Source organism: Mastacembelus armatus, chromosome 15 (genome assembly GCF_900324485.2).
Source record: "Mastacembelus armatus chromosome 15, fMasArm1.2, whole genome shotgun sequence".
In the NCBI taxonomy this organism is placed as follows: domain Eukaryota; kingdom Metazoa; phylum Chordata; class Actinopteri; order Synbranchiformes; family Mastacembelidae; genus Mastacembelus; species Mastacembelus armatus.
In genome coordinates, this window is record NC_046647.1 from 5,590,095 (window position 1) to 5,615,540 (window position 25,446).

Genomic DNA, 25,446 nt, shown 5'->3' on the forward strand with positions numbered 1-25,446 from the left:
TTGGTCAGGAGGGTGTAAAAACACTGTGCAACACATATCACCAGAAATTGCTGGTTTCTGCGACACTGGTAACCATGAAATCTTTTCCATATAGGATCATAATTGGAAGAGCGGTTATGAAAATGATTTTTCTTTCTGTGACATGATTCGATATTCTCTCAAGTGCTGAATGGCTTGGTTGGAGAAGTAGGAGGGATTTAAAAAAAACAAAAAAAACAAGGCAAAACAGCAACAGATGAAAAACAAGTGACATAAGAGCTTGGAATCTGCTACTACCAACCCTAAAATTAGGCAGAGGGCTGTCCCAAGGCTATATGCGCTTTGCAAGTTGTGATAAATAGTCCTAATGTGAAGGACAGACACAGCGAGGCCCCTGAGAAATCCCTAGAACATGTCCTCGTCCGCAGAAACCACTCTCCCAGCACACTACTCTGCTTTTATTGGGGGATGCCAAGCTGTTCCAAGAAAAAAAAAAAAAAAAAAAAAATGACGTCAGTTTTACTGTAACAGGGAAACATGGCTACCAGAGAAGGAGAAGGGTCCAGCTGTATGAGAGGGCAGCATGGATCCATACACATACACACACACACACACACACATGTAAAGTGGAGGACAGTAGTCCATTGTGCCATCCTGCCAATTACATAACCAGGAAAACTAGAGGGAAGCATAAAAACGCAGCCCAATGAGAAGAATCCTGCAGAAAATTAAATATCACAGGAAAAGTAACACCTTGTATAAACATACAGTAGAATGTAAAGTGCATACTGAAATACAAATTTGGTGACGTGTCAGCTCAAACACTTGCTTTCACAGCCCTGTGCCTTGGTCATAAAGCTCAGCTCGCACCACAGTCGCACCACTGAAGTTAGTGCTTGAAGTTTCAGGTGCAGTTGTTTTGCTCCAACCTTACATCCCTCATAGACGTGGACAAAGCAGAACAGTGTCTTTCACCCTGACACCACAGAAGTTTGTGACACAAGACAATAGTGCTGTGCACACCGTCGGGTTGAAGTATTGCTGCACAACTGCCGCACTTCACCACATATATTCACATAGAGTAGATAGTATTACTTTCATTTATCTCTTCCATGCATCTTTTATTAACTTTAAATACGTTTCTTGGCAATAAAAGAATGTAGTAATTTCAGGTACATTATTTAATCAAAAAGACAACAACCAGTAATAAAAATTAAAACATATCTGTGAAAGCAACATTTGTTAAGACAAAATATACAGAGTAAATAAAATCCTGCTGTTTCCTTCATTCCCTTGATCTGATCATAAAAACCAGTGTATGGTCTCGTGTGTTGACTCACTGAAGTTGTTTACCAGATCATTTTAATTGTGTTGAAATATTAGGAACCCTGGTTTTAAGGAAATTTCCCTAAAATAAAAACAATGGTGCTATAAGGAGTAAATACTCTTCTACTTCAGTCTCTCCAGAACATCCAGAGCCAGTGTGGCTCTCTGGTTGACCAGCGTCAGCCGGGCGTGCTCCATAGTGCAGGAGAACTGGGGCAGGGCAGGAAGGGAGTCCAGGGCCTGCTGGGAACGGAGGGACCTGTCTCGGGCCTGGCTCAACAGCGTGTCAATATGGTGGACCTGGTCTGGCTGGGGTGGTCGTGGTGGCTGAGCCTGCTTGAATTTCAGGATGAGGGAGCAGAGGTGTCTGTGAAGCAACCTCAACCACTGGACAGGCTCAGCCCACAGGTTCAGATCCCCCTTCTCAAACAGGAAGTCCTCCTCATCCTGGTCATGAGCAAAACAGTAGTCACTTTACTGAAGACTAACCTGAACCAGTATTGGCTGTTTTTTTTTTTTTTTTTTTTTTATTTTGGCCAATTTTGGGTAGTGCAACAAATTGTGAGCAGAAAATACAGAACAACATTTTCATTCATGTTTGTGGCCAACTGACAAATATCTGGCTCTTCGGCTCTCGCACTGTGCAATATGTTCACCAGCTAGTTCCTAACTTACATATGCCACTTGGGGAAGAAGCATGAAGTCTGTTTATCTGAGCTTTTTTAGCTCAAACAACAACACCACTGATGAGAGCAGCGAGACAGAGCCAAACCAGTAAAACTGTGAGCTGAAAGACCAAAACGATGAGCTCAAAAACACTGAAGTGCTTTGTAGTACACTCCGTGTATTATTAAAATACTGATTAGTGCAGGTTTAAGAGTACAACGCCCTGGAATTTCCAATTGAAGATATGTAGGACACAAGAAGCTTCATTTACCATGACCTGCTTAATGTTGTGTCTTACGATGCCCCTGTTTAACAGAGTATCTGTAAAAAGTCCTGAGTAGAAAGAAGACAGCAACAAAACAAGAACCCAAACTAAACAGGCAGCTAAAAAAAGCATACGCAGCAACCAGCTATTTTGACGAGTACTGTGAATAGAATAAAACATGAGCAACAAGGAAAACAAAATATAGCACTATCTGTCCCTGTAATTCCACACTTTACAGACACCATGTAAAACCAAGAGATGCAGGCTTAATATAGTATCAACCAGTGTTTTATTATAACAGTCAATCACAGTAAAATGTTAAAAAAAAAAAAGTTGTTTCCTTAACACAAACTCGTGACCCTCCATCTATGAAACAAAGTAACAAGCCAGACACTCACCAAACTGGAAGCCTCATCTGCTTCGTTGCTGCAATTTTCCTCTCCCAGCAGCCACTCTGTCAGAGTGAGGACACCTGTGGGCACTTGTCCCCACAGCTCCAACAACTGACACAGGAGACCCACACCTGAGTCCAGGGCTACCGGTGGGCACACAGACACCCGTTCCACTTCTAGGGTCAGAAAAGATAACACGTGTTCACACTGGGGTTTGACAAAACCAGCTTACAGACACACAGCAAACTAGATCATCTATATCCAAATTACAAAGAGCTTTGGTGCCTGTGATTTGGTTGAGTTTTCCCAGCCTTATCCAAGGCTGATTTGTGGTGCAGATGTCTTTAGGGTGACCATGCTGGCTGAGCAGAATGACCAGACCACCCCAGTACTGGGATCTAAGGCTGCTCTCAAGCTCATAATGAGGTCAGAGGTTGAGGATGCAAACAAGGAAGAAAAACCAGCAAAAAGATCTGGAAGCCCAAATGAACCTTTTCTGAGAGGAGACTGCAGAGTGCAAGACTGGGCTGCATTTGTACATCCATTGCCAAGTTTGTAAGTCTGATTCTAGCTAGTTTCATACTAGTGTGACTAAATCAGGCTGCATCATTAAAAGGTAACAAATGTTTTAGCTGGTAAATACTTTAACAATGTGTAAAACGTGTGGGAAACATCTGTGGCACTGTGAAATATTAAAACTGACTGGCCTTGTAAACATGGATGATTCTGTGTTATACACAAACAAAACAGAAAAAAAACTTGTCTACTCTGTATAAATAAATATGAAAAATATATCAGGTCTGCTTCAAAAATATGACAGACAGTAGGAAAGAAATCAGAGTAAAAATTAAAACATATTCCCAACTTTCTGCCTTACCCAGATTTTTCTCAGTATCCTTGTTTTTTGTGGGTACGCTGTACCAACTGTTGGTGCTTGAGGAGTCATGGTGTTTGAATGATGCAGAGCTGACGGTCTGTTCCAAACTCACTGTGTGTGTGTGTGTTTTCTCTGGGCCTGGACGTCCTTCTGGGAAACAGAACTATAACTCATACAACCAACCACCATCAGGGTGTGTATGAGTGGATTCAAAAATATTCCCTAGCTGCGCACCAATATGCATGTTTGCAAACGAAGTGAGAGCAACTGTTGCTTTTAACTTCCTGTTTGTGTTAATGAATGGACCTACGTGAGAAAGTAACGGTGGTGTTGACTTTTTATGCATAGTCGAACTGCTAGTAATCCCTCGCATTAAAAATAAATTCATTTTTTGCTATTTCTAGTCATCTTCAACTAGCCATGGTCTCTCAGCGTGCTGTATATGAGAGCAGAGGAAGTGGGAGTGCAAAGACACACACTTCAAACAGGGAGAAAACATAACGTATGACTTCATTTAACAACTCTAGTTGTCCATGAAGCAACTATCTGGCAGAGGGTGTGTGTGTGTGTTTTACAGTGTGTGAGAGTGTTGTTCTCCCACCTTGACCATCGTCGCCACAGCTGACACCTACATAACACCAGAGACTTCAAAAGGCTTTGAAACCAAAATGCGACCACTATGGGGAGAGATGTGGGTGAGGGAGGGTGGAAGTATACAGACCCCTATCAGCACACATACAATATAAAACCCACACAGGGCTGGGTACCCAGATTGTTTTTCCTCTTCAGAGAGGAGGCGTAAAATCAGAGCAGGGCCTGAAGTCTGAGCAGAGGCAGAAACCCAGTCTGTGAACATTAGAGGCCGTTGATTGTACCGTATTAGAGGAGCTTTAGGAGTTTAGGAGCTTGAGTGACAAATTCCTTTCTTTACCAAGAAGCCACCTCTCCCTGAGACGGCCCAGCCTCTGATGTCAAGCCTTTACAACTCCCCTCCCAGCCCCAAACATTAAGGCACATAATAGGAAATTTTAGCTGCATTCAATTTATCTGCTTTTCTACGGAGGTTTCACACATCGCTTAACATGATTTTCCTCCTTGAGCTTTTGGCGCAAAACGCTCAGTTTCTCAAGGAGATTGTCTTTCAGGCTGTAACTAGTTTCAGTACGTGTGTGTTGGTGCGTGCTGGTGTGAGTCTTGTTCTGTGTAGGCATTGTTTGTGTTGAAAGTGAGGTGTGAGTTTATGTTGGACAGTCTTGTCTCAGTAAATGACAATATCAGTGCCAGCTGCGGAATGAAAGGTTTCTGAGTAAGGCGGGATGACGTTGCATGTGTGTGTGTGTGTGTGTGTGTGTGTGTGTTGTGTGGCTAGCACACACTCCATCCATTGGCACTCTTTAAAGTACATTTGAGCTGGGCAGGGCAGGAGTGTGAGGGGGAAAAAAAACTTAACCTTGTGCCACTTTTGGAAACACTTGTACCATTCTGAGTTTCTGAAGAGTTTTTAACTGACTGAGCTCAGATCTTTGGTTGCCTTGTTAGTGGCAAAGGAGTTTTTACAGAAAAAGTGCCCTGGATGTAAATTTGCTGAAAACAACAGGCTCACTCATTATCGCCTTTCTGGAAAAACTGTTGAATCAACTTATAGCTTATACTTACAGATCTGTGCTGTAACTAAAAACTGCAGTCCTAATGCATACTAAGTTTTGACTGCATGATCCAGGAGTCTCTCTAGAGTTACACTAGTGATGCCAGACTTAACAGTGTTTTGAGCTTAATGCTAATGCTAAAATGGCATCATTCTCACACTGTTAAAAATAGGGAGAAAATTCACACACAAAGGTGACAAACAGAGACTTCACTGTGTGCTGTCACACAAACCTAATCTGATCTTTCATATTACCAGTTCATTTCCTTCTCTGTTTCAGCTGTGCTAAACACATTTATAGTATGTCTTATATATGGTTCTTTATTTTGTTGTTTCCATTACATTGCATCTACTGCAGGGGTTGGTTCATGTTTGTATGAGGACACTATAAAATGGAGAACTCTTGCAACTCTTGGTTTAAAATGGAGAAATGAGGGTCAAATTTACTTTAAGAATATTACAGGTATGTGTGGTGATGTACCATTGGAATGTGCTTGTTCTCCAATACAAATGAGGCACAAAAGTGTTGTTTGATGGTTTTCATGCTATGCACTGCTGCAGCCACACTGTCTGATCACCGGTTGTGCCATTAAAAGTAACTGAATTGAATTAGGGGAGAGTGAAGAGACCTTCGCTGTTCAGTTAATCCTTACTGAGCCTCTGCAGCTGGGAGGCGTGTCAGGTGTCCCATTGAGTAGCAGAGGAGGGGGAGGATAATTTGTGGGTGGGAGGGTGGTGGGGGTTTCGAGGGGCCGTCAGGACAGTGAAATGAGAGAAATCACAAACACTCCCTGCCCCCAACTCTTCCACTCACTGGTGTCAACATGTTCACTGTAGTGGGAGTTCATTCCTCCGCTCAGCCACCCACATTTGAGGGATTTGGGTTAGAAGCACACTCACTCCCTCCCACAACTGAGTGCTTTGACTACACCCATCTTACCCAGGGGTTGTAACCTGCTGGCAGACCACCGTACGTGCCCCGCCAGCTACACTTGTCCTGCTCCACAGTCAAGTTTAATTCAGCACAGCCTGGACAAACAGGGGCAGCAAAGATCTATGTGCATGGTTTTATCTTTTCTTTTATTTCATGTTTATTAAAAAAAAAAGTGCGCTGCTGCCTGAACACATGACTCTCAGTTTCAAAAAAAAACTGACAGCTGATCAAGACAAGACGAAAACACCTACTAGGATCAATCATCACACAACCTTCCTTGCGCATGAGACACAGTGGGGTACAGACGCTATATGGAGGAGCCGAGACGTCAGGAAGCATGGGTGTGAGTTAGTGAGTGAGGTGCGAAATAAAAACACACACTTTACAGCCCTGACTTCCTCTGGTAGCTTGAGAAACTGAAAGTGTGGAGATCAAGAGTAGCAACAACAAAAACAAAAACAACAACAGGAAGCATTAACATGGAAATACTAGTTCAAACCTGAGTGGTGAGCATTAACATAAAAATAATGGTTGGAGATTGTTGGTTGTCTGAGGTCACTATAGCCACATATGTCACAAAGCCCAGTCAAAGGATTAAATACAAATCAATGGTCTCCACAGGACCCCACCACAGGCTCCCATCTGTCTGTCACAGAAACACCACCATTACCTGTAGTCATCTCACTTCCTATGAGACACAAAGAGGCTCTACAGCTCCTTGTAATGTTCTGTGGCCGCCAACACACTCTACCGATAAAAGTACGCTGACAGCCTGTGTATTCGCTGTAGAATATTAGAAATTGTGTGTGTCTTCATTGGTTAAAGAGTTGATTATTTTCCAGGAGTTGATGTAGTAAAATCTTCAGTAAAGCCGTGGTGAAAATGGTGATTTGGGGCCAATACGCTGGCTCCTACAGAGCACAAAATGCAAATCAAAAGCATTTTTCATAATATAGCCCAGGCATTGTAAGGGTTACACTTGTAAACTCTGGAGTGCTCCTCCAGTTCCACAAAAGACTGAATAGCACTCCTCAGGACTATATTTCACATGTAAAATGGGTGGAGTGCCTCTTTAAAGCAATGTCCTTTTGTCATGCACACTCAAGTGTCTGTTGTGTAAATGCTCCTTATGGCTTTACTCAGGCATGAGGGGGCATTTATGGTAAGGCAAGACACACAATGGTACCTGATATGCTAGAGGAAGTGGTGGCAGAAACACATCTCAGTCAACTGCAGTACAAAGACAAACAAGAATGTATGTACTGTGTATCTTGGATCAAGAGCCTTTTGGCTCAATATTTATTTATTCAACAATGTAGCTGTCTTGGATGAAAGTAAAACTTTCATGTAATGACAACTTTTACATGACTCAATGGCCGACATGCTATAGTGTCACATTTATGTGAGGGGTTGAAGCCTGAAATCAGAAGCAACAAATGAAATGAATCTGTTCCACTTCACTGAGATCTCTACATTTCCTGGACTATTGTGATGAAATGTGCTTCACTGTTGCTCACCACAACAAGGGATGCCGACTGGGTTTCATACAGATTGTAAAATATCTCCATCCCTATTTTATCTTAAAACACATCACAATCAGGCAACAACCTGCCGCTGCAGTTTGCAAAAAGTACTGTACACAGACGTCTACAACATGGCCTGCAGACACTGGTTATTACTGCAGACGTGACTTTACTTCACACTAACTGAACGTTTAAGAGCTCATTTCCTACGTAGCCTTTTGAGTTGAAGACGGCATAAGCAGAAAAAACCCCACGCAATTTCTGTTTGTGTTTTCACTGGAGTGTGAAACAGCAGTTTATTTATTCCAAAGGTAAAGCTTAGAGCTGCAAATTAAATGTTGGCTAATTCAGCAGCGACAAACAAGTGCCACCAGTTTCTGTATATTTTATAGTTTTGCCTCAGATGAGTGACACATGACACTTCATTAAACTCTTGTCCGTCCAACATGAACTAATGGTTAATGGTTGGTTGAGAGTTGCGCTAAAATAGGACAAGGTCTGTTTAATGAGTGTCCCTTGGCTGTGCCAGCCTGTTCACTTCCATTCATCTGCGTCATCCACTGTAAATGAATGAACTGGGAGGAAGGACACAATGAATGAATGGCGAGTTCAGCACAGGCATTTGTTGGCTTTACAGTAAGCAAAGTAGGTCACTCCAGGAGAGTAGGCTGATAACAGTTCCCTGACAAATATGGACGTGTCAGCAGGGTTAGTAAGGCGACTACTGCTATTTCACAACAGAGGATGAAACACAAAGAAGGATGAGGTACTCATTTCAAGATGTATATACAATGGAAGCTTTGTTACACACACAGCTAAATATTTTGGAAAGAGCACTTCTGTATAAATTCCAGGAACTTACACAAAATGAATTGGGAACTATTGCATTAATTGTGACTTTCCATGTAAAATCCCAAACAATTCATAGTTCCAGCCCTTCAGATGTGATGACTTGCTGCTTTACTTTTAAGTTTGAGAGCAGAATAAGCATACCAAGGTGTCACTCAGGGCCTTTCTTACGATCTAGTGTGTTTCAGGCCGAAACAAAAAATTTGTTAGTCACACTTTTATAAAAAAGAAAACAAACAATCGGAACAATAAAACACTGCTTAAAGATTAAAAACAATATTTTCTGGTTATTTTTTATTTTACTCTAATCAGTGCCCTCTTATACACTGATATTCAATCCAACCCCCTCCCCGTTTCTGCCCTGTGCAGGAGGTCCACTGAGGGTGAGTGGAGTTTGATTTCAGACCCAATTAGTCTGGAGGTATTTGGAGGGTGGTGAATGCTGCTGAGGGGTGGAGGGGTGTGAGGGTATTGGAAGGCAGGTTGGGGTTTAAATTAGATGCTCTTCCTTTCCAGGACAATGGTTCCACTGTGTTTTACCCCTCTTCACCACCACCACACACTAAACATGTTTGTTTAGAGTTCAACTGGTCTAAAATATTAGACAATAACACAGCTGTGAGAATAAGAGTGAAAAATGGCAATTTTAACTGCAGCTGCAAAGCACTCACAGTAGTGCAGGTAAGTCCTACTCCTGCATCTGTTATTAAATATTCTACCAGAGCCACAAAATTACCCAAGTACTAAAAAACAACACAACCTACTAAGAGCTAACACCAGTTAGTTTGAAGGGAGAGTTTGGGAATTAAGGTTATTCGCCTTGTTGACAGTTATACAGGAAGATACTGGACAAAACCCGACTACCCGTCTGCCCCTATCATTTTCAGCATACAGGCGTGATGAGTAGTATCTTCTCATCTAACATCAGTAAAGAAATCTAAAAGGCATGATTCTAAAACTATGCATTCATCCATACAATCAAATAATATTTTATTTAGGTAGCATTTAACAATCTAATTTCGTTTCTGTCAAAAAAGAAGAGTGTTTTGCATTTTGTCCATTTGTGTGATCGTTTGTGTGCGTGCCGTAGAGCCGGTCTCTGTTCCCACATCTCTGCCTGTCCTCCATATCAAAGGCCAGCAGTCGTCGCCTCCATCTGAAGCAGCTAACACCTCAGATACTTGACTCTAAAACAGCAGGTCATAAAACACACACACACACACACACACACACACACACAGACAGACAGACACACACACACACACACACACACACACACACACACAGACACACACACACACACACAGACACACACACACACACACACGAACTCCCTGCAGACTGTCTAGCAGGCTGACCTGAATGGGACTAGAGATACACACAAACACAGTGACCTGTTTACACACAAACACATACATACATACATACATGTTGTTTTTCCACTGGCACAGTATTGCACTTTATAACTGTGGTGTGGAATGGCATGCTGTGCCACTCTATTTCTATTTTGTTGGCACTCTGGTGGCAGAGGGTACCTCTGCTGACCTGAGATATTGTTTAGGTCATTAAGCCAGAGGTATCAATGCCAGAGGCTGAGAGCAGCTCTCTGCAATAGTGGACAAGAATTAGCACTGAGAACTACTTGAAATCTTATACCATAGCCCCATGTCTGTCATTAGGGCATTGGTGCCCAAGCTTCTGGCTGGTGTCCTGATGAGGGAGGTGAAAACTAGTGCCCTCTCTGTCTCACATGGGAGGCAAGCTGGCAGGTGAGCCCACAGACCTCTTGTTGTTGTAGTGTAAAACAGAGACTTTCTACAAAGTCTGCAAACAGTCTGATCTTTGCTGAGAGTTTAGCCTTGTACAGTGTATAACCCAAAATATACGCCGCTTCTCAGATGCTTGTGTTGTGATTATTCCACAAGTGGGACTTCACTCTCCCATTTTTATTGGTTAGCTTTAGTGAGCAATACGATGGCATGGAACAAAATAAAGACCTTTACACACCAAGAATGACACGACATGAAAAAGTGAAAAATTTGGAGGCGAATAAAATGCACCACAGATTTTCACATCAAATGTGATGCAAATATGCATCTGTGACTTCTAAAACGTCATGCTACAAAGAATGGATTCCTCATCAAGCGATGATGCAGAGTTTACTAAATAGAAGCATAAAAAAATAAAATGTGGGGTGCACCCAATACAACGCACAAGAACTGTCGCTATAATGCACCCGCATCATGCAGTGTATAATGCCAGTACCTAGTATCTCTGTTGTAGCAGGATAGTAACAGAAAATGTGTTGTCCATATTCTGTCATGATTCTCACACAAATGGGAATAAACTTAACATTATGTTTGGTTGAATGTTTTTAAGTGGCGTTTCAACAAGCTGCATTGTGATTGGTCAGAGGTGTTCATGTTACTGGCGACAAGTTGGTAAAATTGACCAGGGGACAAAAAAAAACAAAAAAACCCTAGAGTTGGTTGTAAGTATGTTCTTACAGTCATGACTTCACATTTTGCCATAGCTCCTCCTAATGTTTTTATTTAATTCAAGAACATTTAATTTTAGGCTTAATTTTAGAAACATTACATTTTTGGGATATGATTGCTTTTGGGTTTTGCTGTTTTTCAGTAACTATATGAGGAATTCAACCCTTCTGGCCAAGTCGCTCATTCTTTTGATACCACTTTACTCTCATTTTGTCTTTATGTGTGTTGTGTGCTGCATTCCTGCTGCAGTGCGTACGACACGTGTTAAAATAAACTAGGAATCCAGTGCAATTTTCATGATCATTCTGGAAGCTGGTTTTGAGCACGCACACAGACACAGACACAGACACACACACACACACATACAAATAAATAAATAAATAAATGCTTACACTCATTTCCCACATTGAAGACGTGCATCCAGGAGGAAATGTTGTTCGGTTTACGGTAAGTAACACACTCTGCCTCCCACACACATATACACACCCCAAAACTATAATCTCCAAATGAGTAGTGAATATAGATGGACAAAGAAGGATAACCACCTCTCGTTTCTCAGTACACACACATAAAGACACCCACTCTGTAATTATGCCTATTGTGTTCTTTTCCTGCTGCGGAGAAAACCTCTTCATCTTAGTCATGTTGTTGAGCTCATATCAGATTTTTAGCTGACAGCTTATCTCACCCAGTCTGGCCTTATGTACATAAACACATATAGAACAATGTGTGTGTACACTGTGCACACACAACATGTGAGTAAAAAAATCCTGGTATTAAGAAACACTTTCAGGAACATTTGTTGAATGTTTCCTGGGCCTTCAAATCATTAAACAAACATTAAAGGAAAAAATATATATATTTTTTTCCTCGCTTGGACTGTAAATAAAAAAAAGTCAATATGTTCATTTGAGCCTTTAGGTAAAATAGCCTCTACTGGAGACTGTCATCCATAAATAGCGTTGCTTTAAGGGTCTGCAGAGGCTTTCCACGAGATGTTTTGCTGTCTCGTGTTATGTTAGGAGATACTATCAGTGGGGAAAGAGACACAATAAGGGTAGCTTCCTGGAGGGAAGCTGGGAAAATAAATATAAATATATATGTATATAAAATTTGTTTGTGAGGGGGAGAGAGAGAGAGTACAAAAAGGGTGTGACTGTGGGGACAAAACTCAAGAATGTGTCTCTGAGTGTACACTTGTGGTAATTGTAAGGAAATTCATTTAATGAGGCAGAGTATCACACAGTTCTTCAGAAAACTGGACTCAGACATTACCGAAACAATGACACATGCTGTAACCACACTCACACTCACTTTTCGCTCTTATGTCCAAATTGCCAAACTACAATCAGCACCCTTCATTCCAGGAATGTTCCCCAACCCTTAACATGAAATGATGTCACCACCCTTTTTTATGTTTGTGCTGGCGTTTGATGTTAGACTGTCTGTTATGCATACGAGTGTAAAAGCTTATATTTCAAGTGCTGAGAAGATAAGGGTCATTGGTTAGTCTGCAAGGGCATATTTATGCAAAACTGTGAATGTGTGTGTGTGTATGTGGACTCATTTTGCGTGTTGGCAGTGAATGTATACCTGTACTCAGCAGATCTGCTGGTACTTTAGAGATGAAGTCAGAGGCTGAATCTCGGACATCCTGGTCTTCATCTTGCAGCAACGTGAACAGACTCTTCCACAGAGACAGGGTAGTGGGCAGACCTGACAAACACATGCACAGACATGCACAACAGAGTTGAGGTTAAACTGGACCAGTTCAAATGTCAACACTTTCTCTCACAGTAGAAAACTCAAACTGCTCTTCACAAAGACTGCCATACAAGCTCACACACGCTCGTCTTTCTGTAATTGTGAGGACCTAATTGCCCTAAAACCAAGTCTTAAGCTTATATTAACCATTTGAAGGAAGGTGAAAAAGTGAGAAGCACACAATGTCCTCATAATGATGGCATTGAACAAAAATTTGTGCATACAACCACAACATACAACACAACACCCAGGTTGATAGACACTGTTTTAAACTGTTTTTTTATTTTAAACCTCTAACGAGTTACATATTTGCCTTGTATACATTTGCTTTCACATCAACAGCACTGGAGTAGTTGAGTCTCACCCAGTGGCATATGAGGGCTGGCGAGCAGCGTGCCTGTGCAGTTGACCAACACCTTGGTGGCCGTCAGTTTCACATCCACTGGCTGCTCCTCGCTGCAGCACGAGCACACAAGCACCCCCCACTTAGCTAAGCAAGACACTGCACTCGCCCTCTAGACAAGAGACACGCACAGGTTATGAAAAGTACAGAGGTACTCTGAGCATTATGTTAAAGCACAGTTACACATTACATCACATAACATTCTTCACAAAACAAAAACATACATGTTTCATTTGGCCTGTTTTAATTACAATTTCCTCACAATCAAAGTTTGGACAGAAAGCTTTCATACACTAATGACATGATATAATCATATGACTTGTCATACCCGAAAAAGCACTGGTGAACTAACAACTTTATCAGTGGCTCTGATCTAACATTCACCACAATGCAATGCAGTCATTTCAATGATTAGTGATTACTGCTATGGAAAAGGACTTTCAGTGTTTAGAATTTATTTTCATCCATTTTGAGTTGCCTGTGTAACAAGCTCTCACCGCCAACTTGGGAACAGTATGCCAGCTTATGGTTCGTGGTAGCAGGCTACGCTTCCTTCATGTAAATTTCTGAATCCTGAACTCAAACTCTAAGGCTGCCAGCAGTTTGCATTTTTACTATAGCTGTTAATCAGTCTTTACCTTCAGGTCAGAGTTCACCAGCTGAATCACCAGCTGAGAGACCAGGGTCATGGCGGCACAGTGGAGCTCCACACTGAAACACAACATCAAAAACCATCAGCGTTCAATTGTTGAGTATGGCCTTGGTGAGCATGTTCATCGTACTGTTGTTTTTTGTGTTCTAACCTAAACGAAGGTGCAAGCACAGACGATATCATACACTGCACAAACTAAATCATTAACAGACAAAGCAATATAAACTTCACTGGTTTCATCTTAAAGAACTGCAGCTTCACTCTTCTCCCCAGCACAGTGGAGAGGAATAAAATTTCAATTAGAGTGCTTAGAAGCACAGTCAGTAATTTTTGGTATTACTTGGGTGAACCTACTCTTTAATTTACCACATTAGTGCAGTGAGAGGGTCTGAAAATGACAATGTGCTCCAGTGCTGTCAACTACACATAACACTCAACAGGTACTGGTTTACAATGCACAAAAGAAGTGTGCTGGGACTCACCACTACATTATGGATCACAATAGCCTGAGTGCCATTCAATCACATGGCAGACAAGGGCAGCCAGCAACCCAATCTCATCCCTCTCTGGCTCTAATCATAACCCTGGGGCCACTCCAAAGGGAAAGTGGATCCCCAGGCCCAGAGATTGCGGCCAGGACAAGGCTTTACATGGCTAAAAGCCTTTGTAATCCAATCCTTATTCAAGCCCGTATTCTCTTGTCGGTGTGAGAAAAAGTACAGCAATGGCTTGTCAAAGAAGGTGTGTGTGACTGTCAGTGCATGTCAAAGGGCTTACAGTATACACACACATAAATACTGGAACAGTATGTGCCAAATCAGTTTGTGGTACGAGGGGCCCTAAGATTCATGAACGTGTAAGCTCTTACTAAAATAATGCTTTGATCCTGGCAGATGAGAATAATTAAATGTAGGTGCTGATGATAGCCTCTGATAGCACAACTAGCACAACAACAATTAGCTTTCATACACACTGACATTTTTCTGTTCTATTAATTTTAAAAACTACAAATCTCTGTGGCTGGTGCACAGGTTGGTTACCAAAATACTACAATAGTACACACCCATGCAGAAAGGCCAGTACACTCCAGGTACCCAGGTGCAGAGTTAAGCTGCAGGCAGGGAACCCACATGTCCCTCCTCCATGGGATCTGGCTCTGAATGAAGCCCTGACAGCCAGCCTACCACAACAACGTGAGGGCTCTTTCACAAGCAGAGGGAGCCAGAAAAAACAAAGAAATAATACAGGAGTTGATGGTTGCATCTTGGCCTATAGTACATTCATGTCTCCTCCATCAATCACAGTTAAAAGCTGGTCTAGGATTACTTAGGGACTGTTTTGACAGCAGGTCTACAGGAGGAAAGAGACATCTAAGAAAAACACCGTTACCTCCTTTTTCTGCTGTTCCCTTCATGTGAGCTAACTTTATATCAAGTATCAATACTCCAAGTCTTAGGATCAGCTCTAAACAACTCTACAAGTTGAGGTAGAAGGTCTGGTTTCCTGCACACAACCACATACATTAACATAATTACAAAAAACACAAGAATGAGAGAAACTACTTCTAATCCAGTTTCCCTTATTTTTAGTGACACACAAGTGGCATGGCACTGTCAGTCACTCCAGAGTGAATTACCTGTGCAACAGCTACAGAAGGCACTGCCATGAAATCCCAAATAAACTGAAATAAAGGATAGCCTCATCAGTTTCATGGTTTTCCATGCTCTTTCAGCGTGATTTGATGGAATATTTTGAAAGTGCTATTTGTGTGACATTTCAGAGATATGCCATAACCTACTGCATATGAATCCTTGTGCAACACACTGTACTGTACCTAAATTCAAACCTGCAATAATGTACTAAATGTACAATCTTTTGTATATTAGGTGTGGGAGTGTGTGTTTTCTAACCTGTAAACAGAGTTTTGAGCTAGTGTGAGAAGGGGCAGCAGGGCTTCCTCCTGAGACAAAACTTTCGAGCAATCCCTCCATGGGAGCTCACCATTGGAACCTAACACACACAGCACCTGAAGGACCTGAGAGGAGGAAGGGAAAACAAGAATGTCAGAGGATGTAGTCGCTCACTTCAACCTGTGCCTCTTTCTGACACAGACACACACACGCACACATACAAAGCTGCTGGTGAGGGAAATTGCTCAGGGCCATCAATCAACACAGCTTTGGTGTCCTCTCTGCAGCACGACTGGCAAGTTGCCCCAAGGGTATTTTTACCACACCGGTCAGATCCTCCCTACACACACCCTAACCATGGGTACACAGCTGCTTCACGGTCTCTTGCTCTCTCTCTCTCTCTCTCTCTCTCTCTCTCTCTCTCTCTCTCTCTCTCTCTCTCAAAGATACACACACAAAATGTAAATATAAGGATGTGTAGTTTAGATCAGTTTTTCAGCCCAAATACACAAAAAACACATATACAAGAATGGGGTTTGAATAGTTTCTAAATGAACTGTAAATAAGGGAAAATGCTAATTAGGCATAGACTCGAGGTATTCTCACTCACCCATTTAGTTCATTTTTAAGGTGCTCTCATCAACTTTCTTGTTTTTACACAAGCAATGGACAGACAGACCCCGTGACCCTGGCTTTCAGGAAGAAGCAGGTATAGAAAATGGATGGATGGATGGACAGACAGAATTGGTGCTAGTGACTAGCGGTGTGTTGAACACAGTGGAGCATTTAGCAGCTAACAAGTCAAATATTTTTCACAGAAGTTAGTGGAGACCAAAGTAGTGCCAGAAGGAGAATAAGTAATAATAAATTTGTATTTATTACCATAAACCCTAAGTTATAAAACGTTACTGCTGGATAAACAAATAGGTAAACTATAGGTAGACTTTTGTTGTAACTAAGTTTTGAGCGTGGAGTTTGATTCTTCGTCCCCAAAAGTGGAAAAAACATTTATCCAACATTAAGTATATTGAATTTACATTAGATCAAACAAATGAGCCTACAATTAGTAATGCTTACAATAGTATGTAATGTTGACACATGCCTTACACCTATTTTTACATTTGGAGAAACTAACCACAGCAGGCCATTACACTTTTCTGGGAGGCTGTTGCGGCCAATCATAGGGCCAATAATGTCAAGCCGAATTCATTTGGCCATTAAACTTCTCTCTTTACTGCAGAAAAAAAATCCTTCAGTGTTATTTCTTTTGTAATTTTATAATTTAAAGTCCTAACTACTTCTAGTGTTTTTCACTCGTTTATCTTGACTACTAGCTCCACTACATCTGCTCTGACCATCTCTGCTGTTTTTTACAAGTTGCTTTAATGAGTTCCCGTCTTGCGACACACTCGACTGCCCATACTCTCAAATATACACATGAAAACATGCCACCTCAGGCGTGGACGCCTACAGACTTTCACAGCTGTAACATGTAAATAAACAGTGATGCCCACCCTGCATGAATAGACACACACACATATTGATAAATACAAAGTTACACTCTACACTGTTTGCACTGCAGTGCTGTCTGCTCCTTATTTTGCCTTGAGCCTCGACAGCCTCTAGGTGTTGCTGCTTTTCATGGCAACATACTGTACGAGAGGACTCAAAACCAGCTGATGAAGGTGTGTATTGATTTTAGTCAATACATCGTGCAAATAAGGTGAAAGGGTCTGAGTAAGTTTTCAGAGTACATCTTAAACTAGGATCGTAGCTGGAAGCCTGGAAGTATCATGAACAGCTAGAACAGCAGTCCAACATGATCTCTATGGCCTGCTGCTGTTCCTCTATTCAAAGTTTCAGTTGACTCCAGTGAAAGTTATGGCAACTGGCCCACTGGGCCGGCATGTCCTTGGCGCAGTGGAGGCTCCACTTAACGGGGCCGACACTTTAAACATTAATGGCTGGCCTGTAAAACAGCGCCTGGCTGGCAGAAAAATGAATAAAACACACACCAGTCTGGAGCTGTGTGGAAACTCACATACAGTTAAGGGCCGCAGTGCTGAGTTGTGTCAGCTCTGGAGGAGTGTTAACGACAGGAGACAGAGGAGGATAGAGCAGGTCTGCTGGCTGCCTGTCCTCCCTTTATGAACACACTGAAATATGACCTTCTCTCCCTAAACAGGAAATAGGCCAAATTTTCCCCTCTAAAACTTGTTAAAGTGGAAGTATAAGTGAGTGAGAGAGAGTCATGCTCTCTGCCAGTATGCTTGGCGCATCCCACTGTGGCTGATTATCCTCTCACGCAAGCCTATGTGAGATGGACTTGGACATTTAATCAATTTGCATCAATCGTCACAGTGGTTCGGTGAAAATGAGGTGAGTAGAAAAGAGATATTTTCCCCGTTTGATAACAGGACTCTACTTTTTATGCCAAGGCCATCATGTCATGTCATACACAAAGGGATAAACATACACAGACACTTGCCCATACTGAACATCCAAACACATTCTACAGGCTCTCAAACGAACACACAATCAACACATGCACCTCCTATAATGTGTGTATGTGTAGTCCCACCTTGGCCAAACACGGGGGGTGTGTCTCGTGAAGAGCCAGGCTGGTCAGGTTAGAAAGCGTGTTCTCGTCCATCCAATGAGGTCTTTTTTTCTTTTCCTCCTCTTCCTCCTGCACTCTCCTCAGAATGGCCTCTACTGCCAATTCTCTCACCTCGTACTGCGGGCACCACAGCAGACACTGCAGGAGCTGGGTCGTCAGCTGAGGGCTCTCCCAGTGCTCGGGGATCTCAACACTAGCACTTAGGGCCACCCTGGCCAGGCTGAGCAGAAACTGGGTGCTTCCAGGCCCCAGGCTGGTAGAGGAAATATCGGGGGTGACCAGTTCTGAGGTCATGAGGATGGGCAGAACCTTCTGACGGAGCTCACCGACCTCTGAACCTGACAAACACATAACTCTTAATATTAGCCGAAAACACTAGGTGGCTGTTACTAAATATTTGAAGATTTAAGCTGTTTTCATTTATCTAGTGTCATGTTTTTAAAGCAAATGTTTGAAACAAAGCTGTCTTCTATAAAAATCAACAATGGCCATATTATCTGAAAAATTGTTCCACTTGTGTAATACTTCATGTCTTTTCAATCTCTGCTGTAGGCATTAGAAAGTATATTTAATGCACATTACACATTTTAAATTTTAGACATTGTTCTGGCGTTTGAACACCTGGCATTTTTCTCCCCACTGTAGAAAAAGACCATCATTATTTTTCTGTTTTCATGTAATACAGATTCCTGACTGAGTGTTCACACTCAGTGTCATAAACCACCTAAAACCACCATTAATAGGCTATCAATCCTGAATGTTCGATTCGCAACCAAACTATCCAGGGAAAAACACTGTAAAAGCCACATGTAGAAACAAACTAATATTTTGGCATTGTTGATGATGACTGAGCAGATTTAGATTACAAACAGGCAACTGTGTTCTAATAAGTAATGACAGTGATGAGATGTATTAGTGGATGAATAGGGTTGATCCTTAGTAGCAAGTAGAGGGTCGTTTCCCCCATTAATAGTTGAGCTAAGCAGTCATTTAAAAAAATACATTCTCATATCCATCACTAATGCAGCAGAACAACTGAGAACACTCTTCTTCTCAGCTCATTATATTTAACTCACTGCTGTTCTCCAATGGTATCCAGTGACCTCTCATGCACCAGGTGCCAAACATAGTTTGAGCAGTACAGCTGTATCCAGAATGCTTCAGTTACATTTGAGTAAAGCCATTATGGGACATTTAGCATATGTAACAGAGAACTATGTTTGAATGCCTAAAAGTCACTACCTTAACAGATGATGTTTTACATTTCATGTCTGAAAGAGGCTTCATTTACAATGTTTTAGTATTATCTTCAGATGAATCCTATAAATGTTGAATTATCCCAGTGATACTGCATAAAGTTTCAGCTTATCCTGACTTTATTAGAGCTTGCCAAAAATATTCAGGATAATAAGGCTGTTTGTTTATTGAGACATTCCCAGTGGTCCAGTTTCTTCAGATGTATCCAGTCCAATCTCTCTGCAAGCCAAACACACACACATGCACAGATATACACAAACAGAGAGTCCTTTGTGAACCAAACAGATGCACGCAACCGACCAGAGTAAAGAAGTCAATGTCTTCTGTTCCTTTCTATTTTGACTTTTATAGGAAAGGCTGTGTCAGTGTCTGTTTGGAATTGCCCACTGTTGTGCCAACGCAGCCACCTGTGAACATACACCCTCAGGGAATGATGGACACACAAATAAACACACATGCGCAGACGCACTTCCTCTGAAATACAAGTATAATCCATGGCCAGGGCAACTGTAGAGTAACCCAATGCCATTCTAAAGCTGGGATCCTCCCTACAGTGTTACTGCAAGACTCCACACAGACCTTGCTTTGACAGCCAACTCAATTAGCTGAACACACATGCACACATACACATGCACAGAAACCCAGTGCAATTCAATCTGGCCCTGCAGAGCCACCCAAAATGTGGCCTGACAAAAGAGCGGGAAAGGCAGCATTCCTCCAGAGATGGGGCGGGTTACCGTGGAGACAGGACAGGTTAATATGGAACCTAATCCTCAAAGGGGGTCCAAGGCCAAGTAAGCATAACCTAATAGCTATAATGGGGGGTTGGGGCACACTAATGACACAGATGATGAAGGGAAAAGAAAGAAGAAGATGGGAGTGTGTCAAAGAGGAAACAGCTGTCATGGTGGAACTGTGTGTGTGTGTGTGTGTGTGTGTGTGTGGGGCTGTCGAAGAGTGCTGCCATTAGCTTATCACACATGGATTCAACTGTGAGGCTATGGTCCTGACTTATACCTGATTTACAAAAGATATAAATCACTGCACACATGCAAAGAAGTCCAAAATACTTTGGACTGACTCCAAATGTGATCATTAGACAAAGAAAAAGACAGAAAGTTGAGAACTGGTAAACTGAAAGAAGAACAAAACAAATGAGGAAAGAAAGTAAAAAAAGGCAAAACACCATTAGTCAGGAAGCAAAGCTGTGTTTTATGACAGCCTCTATTAAAATAAGAGCGTGCAGAGAAGGGTGGGGGGTAGGTGTTCCTGTGAGAGCCATCTCAATGTGATTTTTCATGTCTGATCATAAAAAGCCATTGTTCTTCCACAGCTGTGTTTATTTAAATCCGTCTATACTTGTATCTTTTCAGACTGCTCACATGCGAACCTGCAGCTGGACTGCAGCCAGACTCCATTAAGTTGTGATTATTGTCTGATATTACAGGATACTCTGGGATGAGATCTGGCTCAGTGGAATACAATGTAAAAAACATCTTAAGAAAGGTGAATTCCTATCATGTGGGGCTCATATGTCTAGAGGTGATTTGTCTAATCTGTGTAAGTTTTATACTGTATGTGTGAGCAGGAGAAAGAAACAAGTTTGTATATGTATGTTATGGCCTGTTTTACAGGCCAGATCAAATATTTAAATGAAATGTAACCACAGCATCTGGTTTAAATAAACCTTAGCCAGCCCTACATCTGATGGTTCAGGGGAATACACAGCAGCTACTGAACCATGTTTGGATGGACAGAGGGTCAGGACACAGGGCCAGAGAACACATTGAAATCCAAACTATAAGTCGTGTTTCAAATATGATGAAGGTATGTGTGAGTATTATGTGTTAGTGGGCGTATTTCTGTAAGCTGGTCCTCTATTAGCTCCGTCCACTGCCCACAGGCAGACAAGGCGCTTTGCTGTGTCAAGAAGCTGGAACTTGGGCGAGACGCTAGCACGTGCCCTCACACGCAAGTACACAGCTGGATTTCACATCAGCTTCCATCATCATTATCCAAACTGTGAAAAACAAACCCCAGACGCTACGTGTGTGTGTGCGTGTATATGTGTGCGCAGTCTGACAGTGTGAGAGAGTGACTGCCTTCTCATGCTGACTGGAATTCCCTTCTCACCCTTACAGATGGTGTGTGTGTGTCTTAATCTCAGGTCCTATACCAGGATTGGTATATAACTGGGAGTTTGAGGGTTCTTCGCAGTATCTTAGCTGTTCCTAGCACTGCGTTCTTCTGAACTCAGAGCTCTGATGTTGTTCCTGGGATCTGTTGGAGCCACTCTCCCAGTTTGGGGGTCACAGTCCTGAGGGTGCTGATTACCACGGGGACCACTGTTGCCTTCACCTTCCACATCTTTTCTAGCTCTTCTTTCAGCCCTTGGCATTTCTCAAGCTTTTCATGTTCCTTCTTTCTGATGTTGCTGTCACTTGGGATTGCTACATCTACCACTACGGCTTTCTTCTGCTGTTTGTCCACCACTACTATGTCCGGTTGGTTAGCCATCACCTGTTTGTCGGTCTGTATCTGGAAGTCCCAGAAAGTTCAGACACAATGTGATCATTTGCAGAGGTGGACAATAACCAAGTAAATTTACTTGAGTACAGTACTTAAGTACAGTTTTTGAGAAATCGTACCTTACTTGAGTAGTGTTTTTTAGGGGAAACATTACTTTTACTCCACTAGATTTCTATAAAGGGTCTCGTTACTCGTTACTTTTGCAGAGAAATTATCTTAAAACCAAAAGACAATTGACTGTGTTCATTAAGTTTCTTGCTTGCGTGTGGTTTGTCCCACTTACACAGCCTTAAGATACACACTCTGGTGGCTCTAGAAGGTGGTGGTATGCACCTTTGAAAGCTAGTTGTGACCCGCCAAGAAGAAGAAGAAGAAGAAAAGCAAGGTTTGTCCCCACTGGTGTTGCTGTACCAGTTACATTGCACTCAGATAAAGCAGTTCTTGCTGTGTGTGGCGGTAATGATTGAGACCTGGTTCAGTCTTTGTTTAGTTCTGGCCTAGTCCTGGTTTAGTCTTTGTTTTGTCCTGGTTTAATATTGCTAGAATGAGTCCTGGGTTAGACCAGCTTTTTCCCTAGTTTCATTTCAGTTTAATGTTTAGACATGTCTTGTTTTTCTAATGTGAACTGTCTAATATTCAATAAGTACTATCTTTGCTTAGACTTGCTGCAGCAATCTTTAATAATAAGGTTGTTTGATTTTATTGAAACTGTGCCACCTCTGTTTAAACTATCACTGGTGCTTTTGTTTATTCACTATATTAGATTTTGTGTAGCAGCACAGACTGATTTTGATATTTAATCATTTACTAATTTTCATTGCTACTTTTAGGCTTGACTTTGACCTAGTTCTCTCCCTGAGGGGTCAGATCCTGCCTCAGGTGGAGGAGTTTAAGTATCTTGGGATCATGTTCACGAGTGAGTGTCACGAATCCCTGGGGAGATGTTCTGGGCATGTCCCACTGGGAGGAGGCCCCAGAGAAGACCCAGGACACGCTGGACGGACTATGTCTCTCACCTGGCCTGGGAACACCTCAGTGTCCCCCTGGAAGAACTAGAGGAAGTGACCAGGGAGAAGGATGTCTGGAATCCCTGCTTAAGCTACTGCCCCTGCGACCCGGCACCGGATAAGCAGACAAAAATGGATGGATGGATTAGACCTAGTTCAGTACTGGTTTACTATTGCCACCTGATTTTAACATGGTTTCATCTTAGTTTAGATGTGGGTTAGACCTGGTTTAGTTTACACCTGTTTTAGACTTTTAGTCCCTGTTTGGTCCATTAGTGGATTTACACTAAAGAAAGTTTCCTCTGTTTCCCATTTACTGATTGTCTACAAACACATCAGTCGTTATTCTAATCTAATGTATATGTAACGTTCAATTCAGTGAACTAGTACAAATGCTGCAAATAACTACAGTTAACTACAGAGAAAGATTCTTGACTGCACTCATTTGAAAATGCATTGGGGAAAAAAGTACTTTAAGTACTTTGAATACTTGCGAAATATTTGTGAAAGCACATACTCCAGTACTTTAACTCAAGTAATAATTTGACTGACCATCTTTTACTTGTATTGGAGTAATATTTGACCAGGAGGATCTATACTTTGATTCAAGTAATGAAGTACTTTGTCCACCACTGATCATTAATCCTCTGCATATCTGATGGGGAAGAGAGCAGTATTTTAGTAAAACTACATCGTAAAAAATGTACTCTAAATCCACTACCACTGTTCCACACAAAATGTGTGTCAAGTTCAGCTGAAGCTACTATGAAGCTAAATTAAATTAAATTAAACACTTCACTGGGTACCTTGAAATGAATTTGTAAACAAAATAAGGGACTGTGCATTAAGCAGTGAGGTGTCAGAGGAAGTAGCACTACAGAAATTAATCATTTTTTCAATGTTCATCAGTGTAAATAAAGCATGTAAGTACTGTGTTAAAATAGACCTGAAAACTCCAAACCCACAGTGAGCTGTGATTTCAGATTTTAAAAGTCACTTTCTGAACAGACACACTTCTTATTAGTTACTTGGAAATGAATTCAGGTTTATTCTAGTTTCTCAGACAGAGGAATAGTGACTGTTTTAACATAATATTTCACCACCACCATTAGCTACCACACTAATGTAAACACATGAAATTGCAGCAAAGTCCCTAATACTTTAAATGTGTCTGTTTGATTTTCCCCTCTCCATGTCTGTCAGGCTCTTTTTCTGCTTTCCTCTCATTTTACTGGCATGACTGGAGAGCAGAGAAACTGGCAGACACAGAGATGAAGCAATGGTTGGTGGGGGCTTTTTTTATGAGTCTGCATGGATCAAAGGGCTGGGGGCAGAGAAATGTGTGCGCACACACACGTACACACACACAAGGACCTGTGTTCAGAGCAAGGAATTGGCTGGTAAATGCAAAGTTCCTGCTTAATGCAGAGTGCCAGTGAACAGGGGGGGGGGGGGGGAGAGAAGTGATGTTGAAAAAGCCAATTGTTCACCTCCTTTAGCCTTGGTGCCAGGCAAACTTAAGAGCCTGCTGCTTTCATATGAACTTGACCGACCTGTGCCCTTTTAACTCAACATCTGATTTGTCCGAAATACACAACAAGAAAAGAGTGCTGGACTGAAAATGAGGGGGAGAAGAAAGGAGAAACAGAAAGACAGACCAACTGAGGACTTGAACACCACCAGAGGGAGGGTGAGCAATGAAGCCAAAGACAGACTTATGATTATAACAGAGAGGCATTAGAGGTGTGTAAGCTTGAAGGTGCTTATTTAGTTATGTAAGAAGCAGAGCCAAGTCAGGCCACGCCGGGTGCTCAATCTACAGGCTTGTTTTGAGAAATCCTTGGTATTTCAACTGTCAAGGCAAACATGTGTTCAGCACATGGCCGGCCGAAAACATAAGTACCCCCCCCTCCCTCTGTCTTTTTTCCCCTCTCTGTATAGGACTCCTCCATAAACTGGGTCATAGGCACAATCCCACCATCTGTCAGAGATCGCTAGCCCTTGGGTTCACATTCCTCCACTGTGGAGACCCCTGCCGGCCTACGCGCGCGCGCACACACACACACACACACACCCACACACACACACACACACCCACACACACACACACACACACACACACACACACACACACACACACACACAGACAGAGCTGAGACGTGACTCCTGTCAACAATCTGTGTAAATGGAGAGCGTGAAAGACAGCCTCACCAGCAAACGTTGTGGGGTTGTCTGCTCAAACATCAAAGTATTTAAAGTTAAATTCACAGCAATTGGAGGGAACACAGTTGCTGCTTAACTGGGATGATGAACTCCCCAGCAACTGGCTGCCATCAGCAAAAGCCTGTCT

General features: G+C 42.1%; 1 protein-coding gene across 1 annotated transcript in view; it reads right to left on the reverse strand.

Moving 5' to 3' along the window:
- Positions 1 to 1,021: 1,021 nt before the first annotated feature.
- Positions 1,022 to 25,446, reverse strand: part of thada (THADA armadillo repeat containing) — a 79,454-nt gene continuing 55,029 nt past the window's right edge. Inside the window, exons 32-38 of the mRNA XM_026308625.1 lie at positions 18,265 to 18,641; positions 15,684 to 15,808; positions 13,760 to 13,832; positions 13,083 to 13,233; positions 12,548 to 12,670; positions 2,635 to 2,804; positions 1,022 to 1,752 (exon numbers count right to left, since the gene is read on the reverse strand). Of these exons, the coding sequence (XP_026164410.1) occupies positions 1,429 to 1,752; positions 2,635 to 2,804; positions 12,548 to 12,670; positions 13,083 to 13,233; positions 13,760 to 13,832; positions 15,684 to 15,808; positions 18,265 to 18,641 (1,343 nt within the window). The 3' untranslated portion in view covers positions 1,022 to 1,428. The remainder of the gene's footprint in view (positions 1,753 to 2,634; positions 2,805 to 12,547; positions 12,671 to 13,082; positions 13,234 to 13,759; positions 13,833 to 15,683; positions 15,809 to 18,264; positions 18,642 to 25,446) is intronic.